Source organism: Plecotus auritus, assembly GCF_963455305.1.
Source record: "Plecotus auritus genome assembly, chromosome: 10".
NCBI lineage: Eukaryota > Metazoa > Chordata > Mammalia > Chiroptera > Vespertilionidae > Plecotus > Plecotus auritus.
The window spans coordinates 36509712-36529019 of record NC_137785.1 but is presented as its reverse complement, the minus strand read 5'-3'; the positions used below and the strand labels follow the sequence as shown (position 1 = coordinate 36529019).

Genomic DNA, 19308 nt, shown 5'->3' with positions numbered 1-19308 from the left:
CCCAATGTTTTGCACCACAATCTTTGTGTGTGTGTTTTGTTTGTTTGTAGTTAATCCTCACCTATTTTTCTTCCCATTAGGTTTGTTTGTTGTTTGCCAGAAACCATTCTACCACTAATAGAAAGATGTGGACAGGAAACTGGGAAGGCTGGTCAACAACCTTAATTGTTTTGATCACTCACTGTTTAGTTGAAACATTGTTAGCTGAAGCAGCCTCCACCTGTTTGTTTCATGTAAATTTCTATTATTGGAATTTCCTGCCTAAAGGTTATAGGGTATCCCTTAGTCTCAATAAAAGGGATTGCAAGGCCAGAGCAAGGGGTAGTCCTTCCACTAGAGTTGGGCTCCCGCCTGGCCCCCAATATTTCCAAATTAATACTTTTCCAAGTCTCTTTTCATTTGTGTGCGGCCTTCTCCAGAACCCGAACCCTGAACCACGCGGGACGTGAAAGGGGTTCCCACAGTTGTTGTTTTTTAGAAAGAGTGGAAGAGAGAGGGAAAAACAGAAATACTGATGTGAGAGAAACACATCGATTGGTAGCCTCCTGCATGCATCCTGACCAGGGCTGGGGCTGAGGAGGAGCCTGCAACAGGGGCATGTGCCCTTGACCAGAATTGAACCCGGGACCCTTTGGTATGCAAGTCAACGTTCTGTCCACTGAGCCAAACCGGCTAGGACTGCCCCACAATCTTTGTATTTTAGTGAAGAGACCTCTAATACCCTGTGACATTTGCTATCTCTATATGGCCAAGGGAAAATAACGGATCTTTGGAAGTGAGGTCGTAATATTCCCAAATTGTGCCTTGGGATCTTCCTATATGAAAATGGTGACAGAGACCCCAATTACTAAATCATAAATTACCCTTATTGTTTGAGGCCTTGGAAATACTGGGAGAGTAGCAGTTCCCCCTCATCCAAGTTGTCACACTCCAATACTGTGCCACAGCTTTCTATGTCAAAATGATGACAACACCACCTTAGCCGGTTTGGCTCAGCGGCTAGAACGTCAGCCTGCAGACTGAAGGATCCCGGGTTCCATTTTGGTCAAGGGCACATGCCTGGGTTGTGGGCTTGATCCCCAGTAGAGGACATGCAGGAGGCAGCCGATCAATGATTCTCTCTCATCATCATTGTTGTTTCTATCTCTCTCTCCCTCTCCTTTCCCCTCTGAAATCAATAAAAAAATATATTTTTAAATGATGACAACACCCACGTGGGCTTTACATGACATCAAATTCCCCCGAATGAAGGATAAGATCACCTCATATCCCCCCTGAAACCTTTGCTCAATATTCTCTGATAAGACCGCAGCATCCCATGCTCCCGAGACCTCTATATGGACACAGTGACAGCTTTGTGTACAAGAACCAACAGTAATGTACCCTTGGTTCTCAAAATCAAATGGTGGCAAAGCATTACTGTCACTGTGAGCTGCTGTATCCTGCTCTGGTGGCTTTAATTCCAAGATAGTAAGTGTTCCTATCTATCACTTACTATTGGGACCACAGACTCCTACATCCAGTACCAGGACATTTCTGTATGGACATGGTAAGAGCCCTGGAGCTGTCAACACCCAGCACCACCCTCCAGGAGCTATGATGACATCATGGGTCCAGCAATCCTGTAAAAACCACCCTGCAGACAGCCCATGTCACTCACGTTGGGCCCCAACTCCCACATTCTACACAGTAGTCCCAAGACTGAAGACACTCACCTCCAACCTGCTCTCCTAACTCTTCTCTCCAGGTTTCAATGATGAGAGAGAAGGTGCCCTGGAAGGGTGAGAGGAAAGAATGAAAAACAGTGGTCAGGGCGAGTACTTGATGAAGGCCAGGGTTTGGGGGTAATGACCACTCCTGGCACCAAGCATGCAAGGCACAGCTTCCAAAGGGGCTGGCTCAGGGAAGGAATGGCAGTTTTGGCTTCCTTTATTGAGCATTTAGTAAGTGGTGAGGACTATATTCAAGATAACCTGGTGGAATCCCTCAACAGGGACCCTTGTGAGGTACCATGATGTCTCCATTTTACAGATGAGGAAACTGAGGCTAGAAAAGGAAAGTCACTTGCCCAAAAGAACAAGAGTCTTAGACTTCAAATACAGGTTTGTTCACCTCTGTGCTTTTGGGGTTGTGGGATGGGAGAGAGGATTTTGGAGGTGAAAGTCATGAATACAGGCCCCAATTGGAAGACATCAGAAAGGATAAAGTGAGAGGAGATTGAGGGGTCCCCAAAGCAGGGTGTGAGAGGGTCCCTAGGTGCAGGGAAACTTGGAGACTTGGAAATAAAGATAAGAATCCCAGTATTTAGAGATCCCCAGGGAACAGAGGCAGAGTTCTGTGAATTTATTCTTTCCAGAGGTTGAGAGGTGTGTGTGTGTGTGTGTGTGTGTGTGTGTGTGTGTGTGGCGGGGCCGGGGGGGGGGGGGCGGGGGGGAATTTGGAGTCCCAAGCATGCAGGGCTGGGATCAAAACATTTTGGATACCTAGAGGGCAAATTGGAGTCAGAAGAGTTGGGGTCGTTAGTAAGTAGGGTTTTTGAGTTGAGAAAGGGGTTTCCTGCCGAAACCGGTTTGGCTCAGTGGATAGAGCGTCAGCCTGCGGACTGAAAGGTCCCAGGTTCGATTCCGGTCAAGGGCATGTACCTTGGTTGCGGGCACGTCCCCAGTAGGGGGTGTGCAGGAGGCAGCTGATCGATGTTTCTCTCTCATCGATGTTTCTAACTCTCTATCCCTCTCCCTTCCTCTCTGTAAAAAATCAATAAAATATATTTAAAAAAAAAAAAAAAAGAGAAAGGGGTTTCCAGGTGGTAGATTACTGGTCTGAGAATTTGGAATGGGGGGGGGGGGGGTTGGGGCCTTGGAAGTTGGAGGACAGAAAAGGGTCAAGGTTTGGGTAAGGACTCCAGCACGAGGGTGCCCCGGGGCCGGGTCTCACCGGCCAGGCGTCCCGGAAGGGCAGGCGCATCAGGCTGTCAGGCAGCGGCAGGTCAGGAGCTGGAGCCCAGGACTGTTTGGTGTAGACCGGTCCACGCGCACTCAGCGCCGCACCCACAGCGCACGGAGCCTCCGCGGCCTCCTCTGGGATCCCTGGCTTCAGGCAGACTCTGAAGAAGAGGCGGCAGGGGCCCCCGGCACTGCAGGGAGACCTGGGGGCCCCTGGACCTGATCCCGGCCGGAAAGAGTGAATCTGAAGCTCGAAAACGCCTGCCGGCCATGCCTGGAGCGTTAAGGGGCATAGGGTGACGGGACCGCGGGTACCCGGGTGTCCTGTTCGCCCTGCACCCCTTCCCCAATACTCCGGTTCTCGCCCCGTCCCATCCATCCCTTTCCACTCCGCTCTGACCTGGGGAAGGAAAAATAGCGCCAGGATCGCCGCCCAGGACAGGAGTTGAGGCATCCACCGGCTGACCATGGCCTTTTGGAGGTCTGAGGAGCCGCAGCTGCTGGCTCCGGAGCCTTATATTTGAGGAGACGGCTCCGCCCCTTCAAGTGCTACGGGGCTCGAGGGGACCTTAGAGGAGGAGGTCGAGGGGAAGGGGAGCAGGCTGAACAACCGTGTTTGTCTGGTGGATGGATACAGGCAATGTAGTGAGGGTATATGTGTGTGGCTAAGGATGGGTAGGTTTAGGGGTTGTATATGATAAGATTATGTGAATGTGAATGTGTGTGATATGAACAAGAGCTACTGGAGGGTATACATGACTTTGTGATAGTGTGTCTAGGTGAGATTATGTGGTTTAAATTGTATGTTAAGCCTATTTGTGAGGCTGTAAATAATTCTAAGATTCAGTGTGTGTATGCACAGGCACTCGCGCCAGCATCTGCATAAGAAGAGAATGGAGGTGTATGTGACTTCATGATTGTGTGACTGAGAATGTGTGGCTGCTCCTCTGTGCATGTGTAAGAGTATATATGAGATACTGGACCACTGGGTGTTGTCGATATGAACCTGTGGTCTGTGCAGGTGCCTCTAGGCCGCCGTGTGGAGGGGGCGGGAGACTTGAGTGTGGGAGGTCCATGGGTATAGCCTCATGTAGATAGGATGAAGATCCAGAGTTCTTTGTGGCTGTGTTTTCCACTCCTCAAGACAAAGCCATCCTCCCAAACCCACATCATGGATGCAGCAGACGCTAGGGCAAGGAGCCCTGGTCTGAGGGGACTCCCAGCTGTATGTAAATGCCACCATCTGCTGGCCCCCGCGCCCCTCCCCCTTTGGGCTACAGCTGGGTTGCCCGTTTGGCCTCCAGAAGGTGTGAGGAGCAAATGGGCAGGAAATTCCATCTTCACATCAAAGGCCCTATCCCTCCTCCAGGATGAATTGGCCGGGGGTGGGGGTGGGGGGACACCTCAGGGCCCTCCAGAAAGTTAGGAGCAGGTGTTCCAGCCCACTCACTCTGTGCCAGGTGCTGAGCAAAGCCCTTTAGGTGGAGTAAACTTTTTTCCCCCAGAATAAAAATTTTAATACTTAGAGGCTAATAATTATAGTAGAAAATACAGGTTCAATATATATATATATATATATATATATATATATATATATACACACACACACACACACATATACACACATATTCTTTTAAAATGAAGATAAAGCATAGCCCAGCAGTCAGGCAGACAATAAGTTCTTAATAATTTTTAATGAATGAAATAATTCAACCCAAAGAGGTTTTTTTTAATCCTGAGGACTTGAGTTTTGAGTCGACAGCCATAGTCAAATTGTACAGAACATCCTAGGTTCCTCTGCACAGGTTTTCCTTCCCTTTGTTTTAGTGTCACCAAACTACCTCCTGTGGGAGGCACCTCCTCTGAGTTCCCAGCTTCCTGTAATTCCTCTATCCCAATCCTGACCTCTGGGGTCTTTCTTAGCACACACCCTGTCACTCTCCTGCATAGACTCTTCCATGGCTCCCCAGTGCCTTTAAAATACTTCAAGATTCTAAGATTGACATTTGAGGCCCTCCTTTCCACTTCCCCACTACTCAAACAGGTTCTGTGTCCCCAAAGTGTAGTGCTAGGCTTCATGGACCAATTACTGGGAAGCAAACTGGGCCCTGTACTGGCGTAGGTGGAGGGAGCTTCCCATCAGGAGACTTTCAAATGGAGTTTGGACAACCATTAGAACCAGCAGTGAGAGAAGGCAAATACCTGTCCTGGATATAACTTGGGAGGGTAACAGATTCCAGGTCTGATTTCTCCTAATTTTTAGATTGTAAAAATAGCCAGCCTTTATTGAGGTCTGTGCCAGGCATAAGTGTTGGATGTGAATCCTCCCACATCTCTGTGTGAAGTACTTTAAGGGATTTCTAAGCATCTTTTTGGCTATTAAGGACTTTCCTTATGTGCCCACAGAATGTCATGCTGAGGTGACATGTGAGCGAAGATCTAAAGGAGGGGAGTAAGCCATATGGATCTGGGGGGAAACATTCATGGCAGAGAGAATAGCAAGTGCAAAGACCTGAGGTGGCCATGCCTGGCACACTCAAGATATCTCCACGGCTTTCCTCATTTTGGTCTCAGCTCAAATACACCATCCCAAGTCCTTCCCTAACTGTCCTATCCCATGTAAAAAAGCACCCCAAGACCCCAAAACATTCCTTCCCACCATATTTTTTTTTAGAGTCACTTAATTTTTAGAGATGGAGAAACATTGATGGGAGAGTGAAACATTGATTGGCTGCCTCCTGAATGCCCCCCTACCAGAGATTGAGCCTGCAACCCAGGCACGTGCTCTGACGGGGAATTGAACCGGCAACCCTTCGGTGCATGGGACAACACCCAACCAACTGAGCCACACCAGCCAGGGCTGTTTTTCTTAATCCATTTATTACTCCAAGAAACATCTAACCATTGTCTGTCTTCTCCATGAGATTATCAGTCCCACCAGGTCAGAATTTTTTTAATTTGTTCACTGATGCACTCTAACTCCTGTTAGGAACGAAGCCTGGCCGTTAGTGCTTAGGAAACACTGATTGAATGAATGACGGAGGCATTATTAACCTCTTATGAGGAAAGTGTGAAGCCTGAGACCTTGTCCAGGACCATAGGCTTGCGAATGGTGACATGGGAATTCAGACCCTGTTGGGGTTATGCCTTAACACTAATTAGCCCAATCCTGCCCTTCAGATGATGCCATGATACAGCCCTAGAGCACTTAAGGAAAACATCCTAGGCCAGTGGTCGGCAAACTCATTAGTCAACAGAGCGGCAAACCGCCGACCACTGTCCTAGGCCATGTAACATAAGCAGTCTCAGAAGCCACCTGTGCATGTCTACACCTCTCCTCCCCTTGCCCTCCAGCCTCAAGCAGGTGTGGCCTGACAGCACCGTCTCTCAGCCAGCACCAAGATTGGGGGAGAGGCCTAATGGGCACTGAAGCATGCGCCAGCCAGTGCCAGAGCTTTAATCCCCAGGGCTACTGGACCATTGGGGGACAGGGGCCAATTGGCAAACACACTTCCTTCTTTCATGCCATGTGGGCAGACCGATCTGATTTACATTTCAAAAGGCTCCTCAGGTTCTGTGGGACTGTGTCACCCATGTGGTAGGCAAGCACACACTTGTGGTGGCTCTTCCTTTATTCTCCACTCACTCTCCAGATCACACTGCCCAAACACATAAGCCTCAGTCTCCACCTTTGCTTTTGGTTAAGACAGTCTCCAATTCTCAAAGATATGTGCAAAAAAACCCCAAACCCTGCAGCCCCTCCCTCAATCCTGCAGAGGTCCTAGGGAGTTCTAGGGATATCAAGAAACTATTCCCTACCATTATAGACAGTACACTTGGAGTTGGGGGGTGCATATCTTAATTCTTTGTAGACATCTGTGTGCTTCTTTAAAAATCTGGAGTTCACAAGTTCAACCTGGCCCACACAGTTTGAAATATATTTTAATTACTATAAACAGCACCAGAGGTCTTTTTAAAATATTTAACTAGTACTAGCATTAAATGCCAGCTGGAGAGGCTGCCAAACTGTACAGGTTATTTCAATCTGTGAATAACCAGTATGGCCTGGTAACAAGCCCCATGTGAGTATACATATAGTTTGAATAGGAACTGTCCCATTTAGCCCACATAACCACTCGAGTTAGATAGGTACTATCATCACCTCCATTTTACAGATGAGGAAACCGAGGCAGAAAGGTGCCTTGCCCAAAATTCACAGCTGCTATTTGAGTGCCTACATAGAGTGCCTAATTCAGCCCTCAAACTACTGTGGGGTAGGTACCATTATTATTCTTTTATAAATGTGGAAACTGAGGCACTGAGAGTGAAGTAACTTGCTCAACCTCACACAGGAAGTGGTAGAGCTGGGATTTGAACTCGGACAGTCAGGAATTTATATTCTTAAATAATAAATGCTGTCCAATTCAGGGCCCTGGAGGCACATGTAGCTACTTACATTTAAATTAATTAAAATAATACAAAATTAGAAATTCCATTCCTCAGTTACCCTAGCCACATTGCAAGTACTCAATAGCCCATGGCCACTGGACAGTGCAGATACAGAACAGTATAAACATTATAGAAAGTTCCACTGAGAGTGCTGATACACAGTCTGCCTGTTTTAATTAGAAGCCAAGATTTAAATATTGGGAGATTTATTATTAATATAAAAATCCCAATTTCTGGCTTCCATTAACAATCAGAAGATCAGCCTGGCCAGCATGGCTCAGTGGTTGGGTGTTGACATATGAACCAGGAGGTCATGGTTCAAATCCCAGTCAGGGCACATGCCCGGGTTTGCAGGCTTGATCCCCAGTGTGGGGCATGCAGGAGGCAGCCGATCAATGATTCTCTCATCATTGACGTCTCTATCTCTCTCTCTGTCTGAAATCAATAAAAATATATTTTTAAAAAATCATAAGATCAAGCAACTCTATCCCCATCTTTCCATGGGGCCATAGCTGGCAGAGCTGAGCAGCAGCTGCCTCTTGGGATCGGGCGATCTGTCCACCAGAGTCCACTGAGCCCATGCTTCACATATTTACACAGCAGCCTAAGCAGCTACCTGTCTTTAAACCCCCAGGGAAGTCCTCTCTTCTCTTTTCCAGATGGGGAATCTGCAGCCAAAAAGGGAGCTGCACTTTTTGCAGATCACACAGGACACAGAAGACTCAGCCAGAGTAGGGACCCAGGTTTTCAGATCACCAGGCCTGGGTTAAAAACCAGCCCTGATCCACCAAAGTAACCACTCTGTGCTTGGCAGCTAATCAGCCACTCAGACCTCACCCCAATGCCCCCATCTGGAGACTCTCTGGACACAGGAGTATGGCGTCTGGGATGGACTTTATTGGACATGTGGCTGCCCAAGCCGTGGTCTGGGAGCACTGCAGCCTGGGGTCCAGGACCCAGGCACTAAGTTTGAGGAGGCCCAGAGGTCAGGGCTGTTTGGAGCGAGGCCACAGGCGGCTGGTAAGAGAGCTGAAGAAGAGGGTCTGCTTGCTGGATCTGGAGAGCTCGGCCAGGCGCTGCTGCTCTTCCTGGGACAGGGCAAAGAGGGAGAGGGTCAGCAGGGTGAGTAGAGCCTCCTCCCAGACTCCCAGGTCCCCAGTTCTCAGCCCAGAAGCCACCTTTCTTAAGCCTCTGCCCAGCCCAGACCCCTTCTCCCAAACCCCCAAAACAGCCCAGACCCCAGGAACTGAGACCAAACACTGGCATGAGCCAGCTGTGAGTCATAGGAGCCCAGATTCAAATCCCAGTACCCTCATGATCACCTTCCCCAGCTCCCTGGGGGCCCCGGAACCTATTTACCCCTGCATGGATGCTGGCGAGACTTGAAACCCTTTACCAGACTGCACTGTTCTGTTCCCTGGTCTCCCATTGCCCAGCCTGGAGCCCTATGATTTGTGTGTGGATGGTGGGGGGATCCCAGGCTCAAATCTCCCAAGAATTCTGGCCCTACTCCAAGGACCCAATGCAGAATCTAATCAACCTCAGTCTACATCCCAGGGAATCTCTTTCCCAGACTCAATCTATACTTTTTAAAAATACGTATTTTTATTGATTTCAGAGAGGAAGGGAGGAGAGATAGCAACATCAATGATGAGAGAGAATCACTGATCGGCTGCCTCCTGCACACCCCCTACTGTGGATCGAGCCTGCAACCCAGTCATGTGCCTCTGACAGGAATTGAACCCAGGACCCTTCAGTCCACAGGTCAACATTCTATCCACTGAACCAGACCAGCTAGGACAATCCATACTTAGTCGTACTTCCAAGTCACCAAGATCACAATAGACCACCAGAACTCATTCCCCAGACCCTGGGGCCAAATGTTCATGGATCTCTCTTTCTAGACCTGATCCAACCCATGGTCCACAAAACACTGGGGCCCCCAGACCAGCTCAAGACCACCAAGGACAACTCCTCTCCCAGATCTATCTCAAATGCTTGGTGTTTTCTGCCTCCTTTTCTCAGAGCAGGTGCAGAATCAATTTGCCCAACATTACAAGAGCCCTACAGGACAGGTGGTGTGGAAGAGAAGGTATCTATCTGCTCAAGGTCACAAAGCCCAGAGCAGAGCCAGGCTGCTCCAGGGCTCCACCTTCAGGACTCTGGAGAACTGCTGCGAAGTCCCCCACCTGGGCTGGGATCTGAGCACCCACCTGCTCTAGCCGGCTTTGGCGCTGTTTGAAAGCCTCCAGCGGGTCATCCTCCAGGGCATAGTGTTCCAGCACAGTCCGGACATCCTCCACACCATTCAATGCAATAGCTGGGGACACAGCAGGCAGGAGTCATCCAGGCTGAAGGCCAGAGGCAGGCAGGCCCACAAGAATAAAGGTCAAATACTAGGGGATCAGTGCTACCTGGAACACTTTTCAACAATTTAAAAGGGCTCCCCTAAACATTCCTGAGGAGCAACCCAAAATGCTAAGCTTCTAAAGATTGCAAGATGCTTGTAAACCTTCCACATCTCAAGCACCCAGTTTTACATGAAAAACAAGCCAAAATCAAGTGACTGTAATTCCTCTTGAAGGTCAAAGGCTCTAGGGCAGTGGTCGGCAAACTCATTAGTCAACAGAGCGGCAAACCGCGGCTCACGAGCCGCGGTTTGCCGACCACTGCTCTAGGGTCAGAAGTCAGGTCAGGGGTCAGCCTCACTCTTGAGGAAGGCAGACAGGTCCAACAAGACCCGGTCATCAGAGTTGCCGTCCCAGGGCCGTAGTGCGACACCATTGTAGGGCTGTAGGCGGAAGGCTTCCTTCTTGCAGTCCACAACCACCACACGGGCTGGGTCCCGATTCAGACAGGAAATGTCCTAGAAGTCGGGAATAAGTAGGTTAAAGTCTATGCCCCTTCCCTTCCCACAAAGAACCCACAAAGGGAGAGACAGACACACACACACACCATTGCACACCAGGATCATCATGATGGAGCCTCCCAAAGACCAAGCTGGGATGATGGCATCAAATTCCCCAGGGAGCTAGTCACAGAGATTCCTGGACCCAGGGCCTGGTACACAGACAGGTTGATTTGGAGGTTCCCTGGGGAGGAAGCCAAGCACTTGTGTGTTCAACCACTGCCCCAAGTGACTGTGCCAAGTTGAAAGTTTGTGAACCTCTCACCCAGATAAAAAAGTGCAGACCGCCCTAGCCGGTTTGGCTCAGTGGATAGAGCATAAGCCTGCGGACTGAAGAGTCCCGTGTTTAATTCTGGTCAAGGGCATGTACCTCGGTTGCAGGCTCCATCCCTTGCCCTGGTCGGGGCATTTGCAGGAGGCAACCAATCGATGTGTCTCTCTCCCATCAATGTTTCTCTCTCTGTGCCTCTCCCCCTTCCTCTCACTCTCTAAAAATCAATTAGGTGAGGATTAACAACAACAAAAAGAAACACAGACAGATCTATAGCTACACTGGGACTCACACAAAGACAGGTACCCAGACACAGACTCTTCACTCAATCACAGTTCACATCCTTCTGAACCTTGAAGAACTACATAGATCCACCAACATACAGTGAGAAAGCCAACAGACACCTAAACATATGGGAACTTGGACTTAGACTCACAGAGACCCATTCACAGACCCATGAACTCCCATTTCCATGGGTATGTTGCTGGTGACAGCAACAGACCCCAGGTCAAACAAACCCCAACAGGGTCTCAGATAATATACTATAATTACACAGTCCCAGAGATACTCAGTTCCAGACACAGAGAAATAAAAACAGCCTCCTTTTTCTTACCCCTTACCCCTCTTTAGGAAGACCCCATTTCCCCCCACTTCCATTGCCAGATTCTGGGGGAGAGGGACCAGAGGCTCAGTCCAGACTGGGGACAGGATCAGACCTGGAGCAGACCCAGAAGCAGCACTGACACTAGGGTCAGAGCTGGGTCCTCTTTCCCTCATGAAGTGCCAACCCCCAACCCCCAATCCCAGAGATCCACCCATGGCCCCGACATGGCACCTTAACATGGTGCCCATCCATGTATCGTGTAGCATCCCGGAAGAGGCGGTAGGAGATGAAGCCATGGGGGTCCACACTGTCGATGAGTGGAAATGCAGTCTGGAGTACAATGGAGGAAGAACAAAGTCAGGCTGAGCCCTGGCCCTGCAGCTCTCTCACACCTCCCCCACGTAGACCATCCCTCCCTTCTCCAGGGCCTCACCATGCCAGTCTCTGATGTAAAGATGACGATTTCATACAAAGGGGCAAGCTGTTGGAATAAGGTCTCTATGCCTGGACGCTTCTTAAACCTCCAGCCAGTGGCCAGCTGGGGAGAGTGAGAAGAGTAAAGCGCTGAGACCTAGAGGCCCCAGAGACCCCAAAAGAACCAAGACCCAGCCTGAGGGATTCCCAGAACCAGCCTGCTCTTCCCCTGTCTATATGGCGCCTGAGGGGTTCATGGAGGGGAGCATCAGTTGAGGAAAGAGGCAGTGAGAGTGACACCTCCTCCCCAAGATCACACAGTGGAGCTTGGGCTAAATCCCAGACTGGCTCCAAGCTAATGCTCCTAACCACATCATCATGATCTGTCCACCCAGGTCTATCCAGTGTCCCCAACTCGCTGCCTTCCCCAGGACACACCGACCACTCAGGGTGCAAGAGGACGCCGGTGAGCTCCAAGACCAGCGTGTAGGGCGGCTGATAGTACGGCTCTCGCAGAGGGTCTGGGAGAAGGCAGGGGCTAGTGGGCTCGATGATCATCTGTGGTACAAGGACAGAATGGGGGCATTCAGACAAGGAGCAGGGGGCTGGGGAATGGAGGGATAGGGACTGGGCCCAGGGCTCCTGCTCACCTGTCTATAATCTTTGAAATATTTGTATGTCCGGCGCAACTGCTGTACCAGAATTGGATCTAGAACACAAGGGCACAAAGGGATTCCAAGATAAGCCACTGTTCAACCTCTGGACAAACCATGGCTTTACTTATGTACCAGATACAAACAGGTCTACCCGTTTTGAATCAGCTCATCTCTAAGTCCAAAGGTAGAAGGCAATGACATAACAACCAGACAGGAACAAATATATTTATTCACCTGTCCAATTTTAACTCAAATACTTCATCCACACACCACCCCAAATATAAAATAGAATGTTTATACATCTGCCCACTTGAAGTCCACCTATAACTCTGCTGACATGATGCCACTATATTTAGTTCATTTGGAAACACTAGGCTTCCAGATCTGCCTGCTTTAAGCTAGTATGCTGAGTCTAGTTAAAAAATGATGGACAGTCCAGCCGGTGTGGTCCAGTGGTTGAGCGCTGACCCATGAATCAGGAGGTCACAGTTCAATTCCCAGTTGGGGCACATGCCAGTGTAGGGCATGCAGGAGGCAGCCAATCTATGATTCTCTCTCATCGTTGGTGTTTCTATCCCTCTCTTCCTCTCTGAAATAAAAACTTTTTTTTTAATGATGGCATATACACACATTTGTGTACTTTAAACCAGTGGTTCTCAACTAGGAGCAATTTTGTCTCCCTCTCTCCCCAGGAAATGTGGCAATGTCTGGAAACATTTCTGATTGTCAAGACACTAGCATCTAGTATGTTGAGGCCCAGGAAGCTGCTAAACATCATACAATGCACAGTACACTCCCCCACAACAAAGAATTATCTGATCCAAAATATCAATAGGGCCTAGAATGAAAAATCCTGGTTTAAGTTAATTTACTGAATCAAATTAAAAGTACAAACTTACATAACTGCCTACTTCAACGCAGTATTTTTTGTTTTAAAAACCAAAACACTGGAACCAATTAAGTTAGTAAATACAAATTTTATTTTTTAAAATACACTTTTATTGACTTCAGAGAAGGGGGGAGAGAGGGAGAGAGCGAGAAACATCAATGATGAGAGAGAATCATTGAGTGGCTTCCTCCTGCATGGCCCACTCTGGAGATAGAGCCCGCAACCCGGGCACGTGCCCTGACTGGGACTTGAACCTTGACCCCAGGTTCATAGGCTGACACTCAACCACTGAGCCACACTAGCCAGGGGTAACCACATATTTTTAAATCTGCTTGTTTACCTAACCAGTGATAATCAGTATACTGATTTGTTTAAACCAGTATGATTCTGTTTCTACCCAGTTAAGACATCATATCTACCCACCTGCCCAGTTTAAAATAAACAATGTATCAACATCCCAGTGTGCAAACTTCCAAACACTAACAGTAGCTTTCTGCACCTACCAACTTTATTTTTCTCCTGGGAAGGGCCAGGTGTTGACAAAACTGACAACTGCCCTAGCCAGTTTGGCTCAGTAGATAGAGCGTCCGCCTGTGGACTGAAGGGCCCCGGGTTCGATTCCTGGTCAGGGCACATGCCCGGGTTGTGGGCTCAATCCCCAGTAGGGGGCGTGCAGGAGGCAGCCGATCCATCATTCTCTCACATCATTGATGCTTCTATCTCTCCCTCTCCCTTCCTCTCTGAAATCAATAAAAAATATATATTATGAAAAAAGAAACAGAAAAAACAAAAAATAAAACCATGAAAATGATATATTCTTTAAAAACAAACAAACCTGACAACTACTCTCTACTGTCCAATCTGTCAGAAACTCCCTACCAAAAGCTAACTAAAAGGGGGAGGGAGGAAGGAGGCATTGTTTTGGAAATGAGGAGCTCGATGGGGTAGAGGCTTGGGGCGGGGAGAAGAGGCTGTTATAAAGTGGAGGGACTTAGGGGCTGCTTATGATCAGATCTAAGGCACAGGACGCCATGTGTGTCTGGCAATAGACAGCACCTTCACCCAACGCACTCCCACCCCAGACTCCCCTCCCCCCATCTGTCCCTGACCATCTGCTCCTGGACTGAGGGGCCAGAGAAGGGGACTGGGGCTTTGTAATGCCCTTCCCCCAAAAGTCATCCATCTACTGACTCCCCTACCCCCAGTAGAAGGAGGAGGGGCACCATATGGGCAGAGCAACATCCCTACAAATGGCAGAGTAAGGAGGGTCAGGGGACCACAGATTTTATGCTTGTTTACTCACCATTGTCGAATTCATCGGGAATCTATGAGATAGAGAGAAAAACAGAGGGTTTGAGATCGCAGAGGCAAAACCCCATCACACCCAGAAAAGGAATCATCTCCAGGGCCCTGGAAGGAGTAGGCAAAGGTGCCTGGGAGGGAGAGACTCACTCCAGACCAGAAATGAGCCTGAATTGACCAAAGGGGAGTAGGGGGGTGTGGCACCCACAGGATGAGACCCCTAGCAAGGCCTCTGGGTGTCTTTCCCCCTTACCTTGGCACCAGTTTCATCCACAGAGTTGTTTCCTGCAAGGAAGACACAGATGAACCAGAGGAACTGGGACCCCATCTCTTGGGTCTTGAGGGAGAAAAAAAAGCAGAGGGCCTGGATTCTTGGATGTAAGGGAAGAGGGCTTGAAACATGGTCTCCTAAAACTGAGAGGGGGCTTATAGCCAGGATGCCTGGGTCTCTAAGAAACGAGGGAATGGGGCCAGATCTCCTGGGTCTATGAGTGATAAAGGGACTAGTGGAGGGCTGGAGTTTTGGGTGCAGAGGAAAGAGGCAATTTAGGAGGCTGATCCAGGCCTATCCTTCCCCATTTTCCCCTATTCCAACTTATTCCCTGTAGACTAGTACAAAACCAACTAGAAACAGTGGAACCTTGAGCACAGGGGATAGAAGAGAGAAGAAAGGAGATTTCCCACTTTCCAAGGTAGATGTTCTAAGTTCAGCAGTTGCCAACCTTTCAGACCTCCGTAAACCACTGGTTGGCAACTGCTGTTCTAGTTGACTGTCCTATTGTAGGAGAAGCCATGGAATGATGATGGGTAAAGCCCTTAGGGTAAAGAGGGGAAGCTTCTGCAGGAGAATAAAGAGCCAACAGAACAAAACTGCAGGACAGGAATATGTCCCTCACCGAAGATATAGACGACACTCACGGTTCCACCAGCCCCAAGCAGCCCAGCAAGCCAGAGTGCGACTTTTTTGGCATAGCTGGGACCCTCCGAGCCCTGCTGCTGCTGTGACCCCTGGGCCTGGGCCTTAGTGCTTGGGCGGCTCCCGATCTCCTTGGCCTACAATTGAGAAAGGGTTGGTTAGCCAAATGAGGAGAGAAATAGTCAGGACGGTTCCGACACCCTGGTCAGATAAGAATCAAGGTCCAGAGCCAGGAAGCAGACACCCACATAGCCTCTGGGTTGTGTCCCTGGAGGGGCAGCCAGGAGTTTGACCGGGTCTCTCAGAGGGGTCAAGAAATACTGTCTGAGAGATTCAAGAGTCGATAGGCCTGGTACCCAGGATACTGCAGGCAAAGGACTGGAGAACCTGGAGCCCAGAAAAGCAGAGCGGGGAAATGAGATCAGGAGCCTGGCTGAACATTGGGATGCCAGGAGCAAAGCAATGGAGGGCACACAGGGGGATAGAACAGGGAGTTAAGGCATCCTGATGTCTGGAGCTCAGGTTATAGAGGGGAAGAGGTTGCGAGCCGGGATGGGGAGCTGGGGGTGTGGGGTTGCTATCGCTTGTCTGGGGATTGGGGAATAGGGCACGGAAGTGATGGACCTGGAGGTCAAAAGGCTGGTTCTCAGTCAACATGGAGGCAGGTCGAATCAAAAGCCCGAACATCTACTTCACCACCATCACTACCGCGGGGAAAATATCCACAAGGCCAGGCTGCGATTCCAGCGTCCTGAGTCCCTTCCCCTCAAGTTATTCCCTGAACGGCCATTGAGTTAAGGAACAGGTGACCCTCCTCCCTCGGCACCCACGTGGTGTCCAAAGGAAGTGGAGTGCAGAGAATGTCCTGGAGCCCCTAGCACCCACCCCACCCCTGGGGAGCAAGTGTCGGTCACCCCGGGAGGCTGGGAAAAACCAAAACGCGGGCGGCGTTCCATTCAGCACCCTGAGGTGCTGCGTCCCAGAACCCTGGAGCGGCGATCCGCCCGGAAATCCAGGAAGGGGCCTTTGCACCTGGAGCCCACCACCGTCTCGCTCACCTGGTCCGAGGCCCGGGGGGGCAGCGTCACCAGCCTCGCGCACAATCCCCGTGCGCCGAGCGAGAGCCCGCTCCGCCAGCGAAGGGCTAGAGCCGCCGAGGCCGCCATCTTGCATTGACGTCACGCGGCCTCCGCCCACTCGCCCCTCTTCCCTCTTGTCCCGGGCGGGGCTCTGGCCAATGGGAACGCAGGGGCGGGACGGGTGGATGGCAGCCCGAGAGAGACAAAGGGCTTCAGGCGTCCAGCTGTGGCCGTGCTCGCCTGAAGTGGCCCTTCCGCCTGCCCCCAAGCGCCTAATGGGCATCCTCAAACTACGGCCCGCGGTTAGCAGCCGACTCGTCCCGGGCCCGCAGTGCGCATAGGAATTTGTTCATAGTTTTTTTTTTAAACTATAGTCCGGCCCTCCAACTGTCGGAGGGACAGTGAACTGGCCCCCTGTTTAAAAAGTTTGAGGACCTGCCAAAACCGGTTTGGCTCAGTAGATAGAGCGTCGGCCTGCGGACTGAGGGGTCCGGGGTTCGATTCCGGTCAAGGGCATGTACCTTGGTTGCGGGCACATCCCCAGTGGGGGGTGTGCAGGAGGCAGCTGATCGATGTTTCTAGCTCTCTATCCCTCTCCCTTCCTCTCTGTAAAATATCAATAAAATATATTTAAAAATAATAATAATAAATAAAAAAAATAAAAAGTTTGAGGACCCCAAAGGGATGGAGAGTCAGCCTGCTCCACGCGCTGCTGGGGCTGTAGGGCCCTCCACCGCCCTGGCTACAGTACCTGCTCAGAGATAAAGCTGAGCCCATACTGAAACCCTAAGGCTGCCAGCCCTCACTAACTCGCTTCCTCAACGTGGAGGCCATCTGTCTACGCTCCTGTTCTCAGACCCCTCTCTCGCCCTTCCTCCCAGGTGGATAGGCCAACCATTTCATGGGAACCTGCCAAAGGAACAGCGGCTGCGTTGGGCGCTGTCGGGAGTGTGGGAAATCAACGATTTAGTAGCCACAATGGATCTCCTTCAAATTCGTTTGAGGGAGGAAAGTCTGATAGTATTTATGTGAACTTTAAAAACACGTAAAACGACCATATAACATTGAGGGGTAAATACTGTGGTGGTAAAAGTACCAAGTCAAAAGACAAATGGGCCCTGGCCGATGTGGCGCAATGGTTAGAGCATCAGACTGCACACAGAAGGGTGGCGGGTTCCATTCCTGGTCAAACACACAAGCACATGTACGTGGGTTCGCTCCCCGCCCACCCCACACGGTCTGGAGCGTGATGGAGGCAACCAATCCATGTCTCTCACATCATGTTTCTTTCTGCCCCCTCCCCCCCCCCCACACACACACTCTCTGAAAAGCAATGGAAAAATATTCTCAGGTGAGGATTAACAAAACAAAAGACAAATGCAGTTAAGGGTTGTGGATACCTATGGGGGGGAATGGACTGCGGGTGCTGCTAAAGTGGTTGCTATTTGGTACATATTGTCTCCTAAACTGGATGGTGGGGACACAGGTGTTCCTGGTATATCTTTTTGAAATATTTTATAATACACTAGAGGCTCAGTGCACGAAATTCATGCATGGCAGAGGAGGGTGGGGGAGAGGCTGTTCCTTAGCCCAGCCTGCACCCTCTCCAATCTGGGACATCCTTCTCACAATCCAGGACTGCTGACTCCCAACTGCTGCCCTGCCTGCCTGATTGCCCCTAACCGCTTCTACATGCCAGCCTGATCACCTCCTAACCACTCTCCTGCCAGCCTGATCGACACCTAAATGTTCCCTTGCTGGCCTGATAGCCCCTAACTGCCCTCCCCTGCTGGCCTGGCCACCCCTAATTGCCCTCCCCTGCCGGCCTTGTCACCCTTAACTGTCCTCCCCTGCTGGCCCTGTCACCCCTAACTTCCTTCCCTTGCCAGCCTGGTTGCCCCTAACTGCCCTCCCTGCCGGCCCGATTGCACCTAACTGCCGTCCCCTGCAGGCCTGATCCCCAACTGCCCTCCCCTGCAGGCCTGGTCTTCCTCAACTGCCCTCCCCTGCAGGTCTGGTCGCCCCCAACTGCCCTCCCCTGCAGGCCTGGTCCCCCCCAACTGCCCTCCCCCACAGGCCTGGGTCACCCCCAACTGTCCTCCCCTGCAGGCTTCGTTGCCCCCAACTGCCCTCCCCTGCAGGCTTGGTTGCCCCCAACTGCCCTCCCCTACAGGCCTGGTCCCCCCCCACAACTGTCCTCCCCTGCAGGTCTCTGCCCTCCCCTGCAAGCCTGGTTGCCCCCAACTGCCCTCCCCTGCAGGCCTGGACCCCCCCAACTGCCCTCCCCCGCAGGCCTGGGTCACCCCCAACTGTCCTCCCCTGCAGGTCTGGTCGCCCCCAACAGCCCTCCCCTGCAGGCCTGGTCCCTCCCCCAAACGCCCTCCCCTGCAAGCCTGGTTGCCCCCAACTGCCCTCCCCTGCTGGCCAAATTGTGGCAGCCACCTTGTGTCCACATGGGGGTGGCCATCTTGTGTTGGAGTGATGGTCAGTTTGCATATTACCTCTTTATTATATAGGATTGTTACATTTGTAAAAGGACATGAATATCAAATGAGGAAGGTGAAGGAAGGTCATAGGCTCCATTGTCTATACCCCCATGCCATCAGACAAGCTACAGCAATTCTGAGGTCACCACTATGTAGGCTCAAGAGAAAGGACAGCACAACAGGAGGAACTTAGGTTTCCTGAGTCAGGATATTGACTGATTTCCACACAACTCAAACATGAGTAAGATGTAACTTCATCAGTCACATGGCAGGTTTTGTTCTAACCTCTTTACCAAGTTTTCTCAGACATTCCTCCCAAGTGCCCCCTGGGGTGGCAGTATCATTTTCTACATGGGGAAACTGAGGCTTAGGGAGGACTCAGTTATTTGCCC

The 19308-nt window shown here is 50.6% G+C and overlaps 2 protein-coding genes across 10 annotated transcripts in view; both read right to left on the bottom strand.

The window, feature by feature from the left end:
* DLL3 (delta like canonical Notch ligand 3) overlaps positions 1-3486 on the bottom strand; it is an 85860-nt gene extending 82374 nt beyond the window's left edge. For 3 of the 5 annotated variants that reach the window (XM_080646043.1, XM_080646044.1, XM_080646046.1), the window contains exons 1-2: positions 2935-3349; positions 1716-1773 (exon numbers count right to left, since the gene is read on the bottom strand). In XM_080646043.1, the coding sequence (XP_080502169.1) occupies positions 1716-1773; positions 2935-3321 (445 nt within the window). In that variant the 5' untranslated portion in view covers positions 3322-3349. Of the gene's footprint in view, positions 1-1715; positions 1774-2934 lie in introns of all 5 variants that reach the window. The other 2 variants (XM_080646047.1, XM_080646045.1) reach the window with 2 other exon arrangements.
* A 4780-nt stretch (positions 3487-8266) lies between these two features.
* On the bottom strand, positions 8267-16550 carry TIMM50 (translocase of inner mitochondrial membrane 50). 5 transcript variants are annotated; one of them, XM_080644648.1, is made up of 11 exons: positions 16410-16550; positions 15332-15488; positions 14689-14720; positions 14437-14458; positions 12239-12297; positions 12027-12146; positions 11608-11712; positions 11406-11504; positions 10101-10257; positions 9605-9711; positions 8267-8479 (listed from the first exon to the last, which is right to left on the bottom strand). In XM_080644648.1, the coding sequence occupies exons 1-11, from the start codon at positions 16515-16517 to the stop codon at positions 8378-8380; spliced, it is 1068 nt and encodes a 355-aa protein (XP_080500774.1). In that variant the 5' UTR covers positions 16518-16550; the 3' UTR covers positions 8267-8377. The 5 variants fall into 5 exon arrangements, with proteins under 5 accessions (XP_080500774.1, XP_080500773.1, XP_080500777.1 ...); XM_080644647.1 differs by having other exon boundaries at positions 14689-14772; positions 15354-15488; positions 16410-16547; XM_080644651.1 differs by having other exon boundaries at positions 15354-15488; positions 16410-16512.
* Positions 16551-19308: the final 2758 nt, after the last annotated feature.

Bases quoted from the DNA above. Each gene is read 5' to 3' on its own strand.
- TIMM50 (XM_080644647.1), bottom strand. From the start codon at position 16,517: ATGGCGGCCTCGGCGGCTCTAGCCCTTCGCTGGCGGAGCGGGCTCTCG. The intron at 12,298-14,436 runs GTGAGTAAACAA...CTTGTGTTCTAG, and splicing joins TCCCGATGAATTCGACAATG to ATCCAATTCTGGTACAGCAG. The intron at 8,480-9,604 runs GTGGGTGCTCAG...GCCCTGTCCCAG, and splicing joins GCCAAAGCCGGCTAGAGCAG to GAAGAGCAGCAGCGCCTGGC.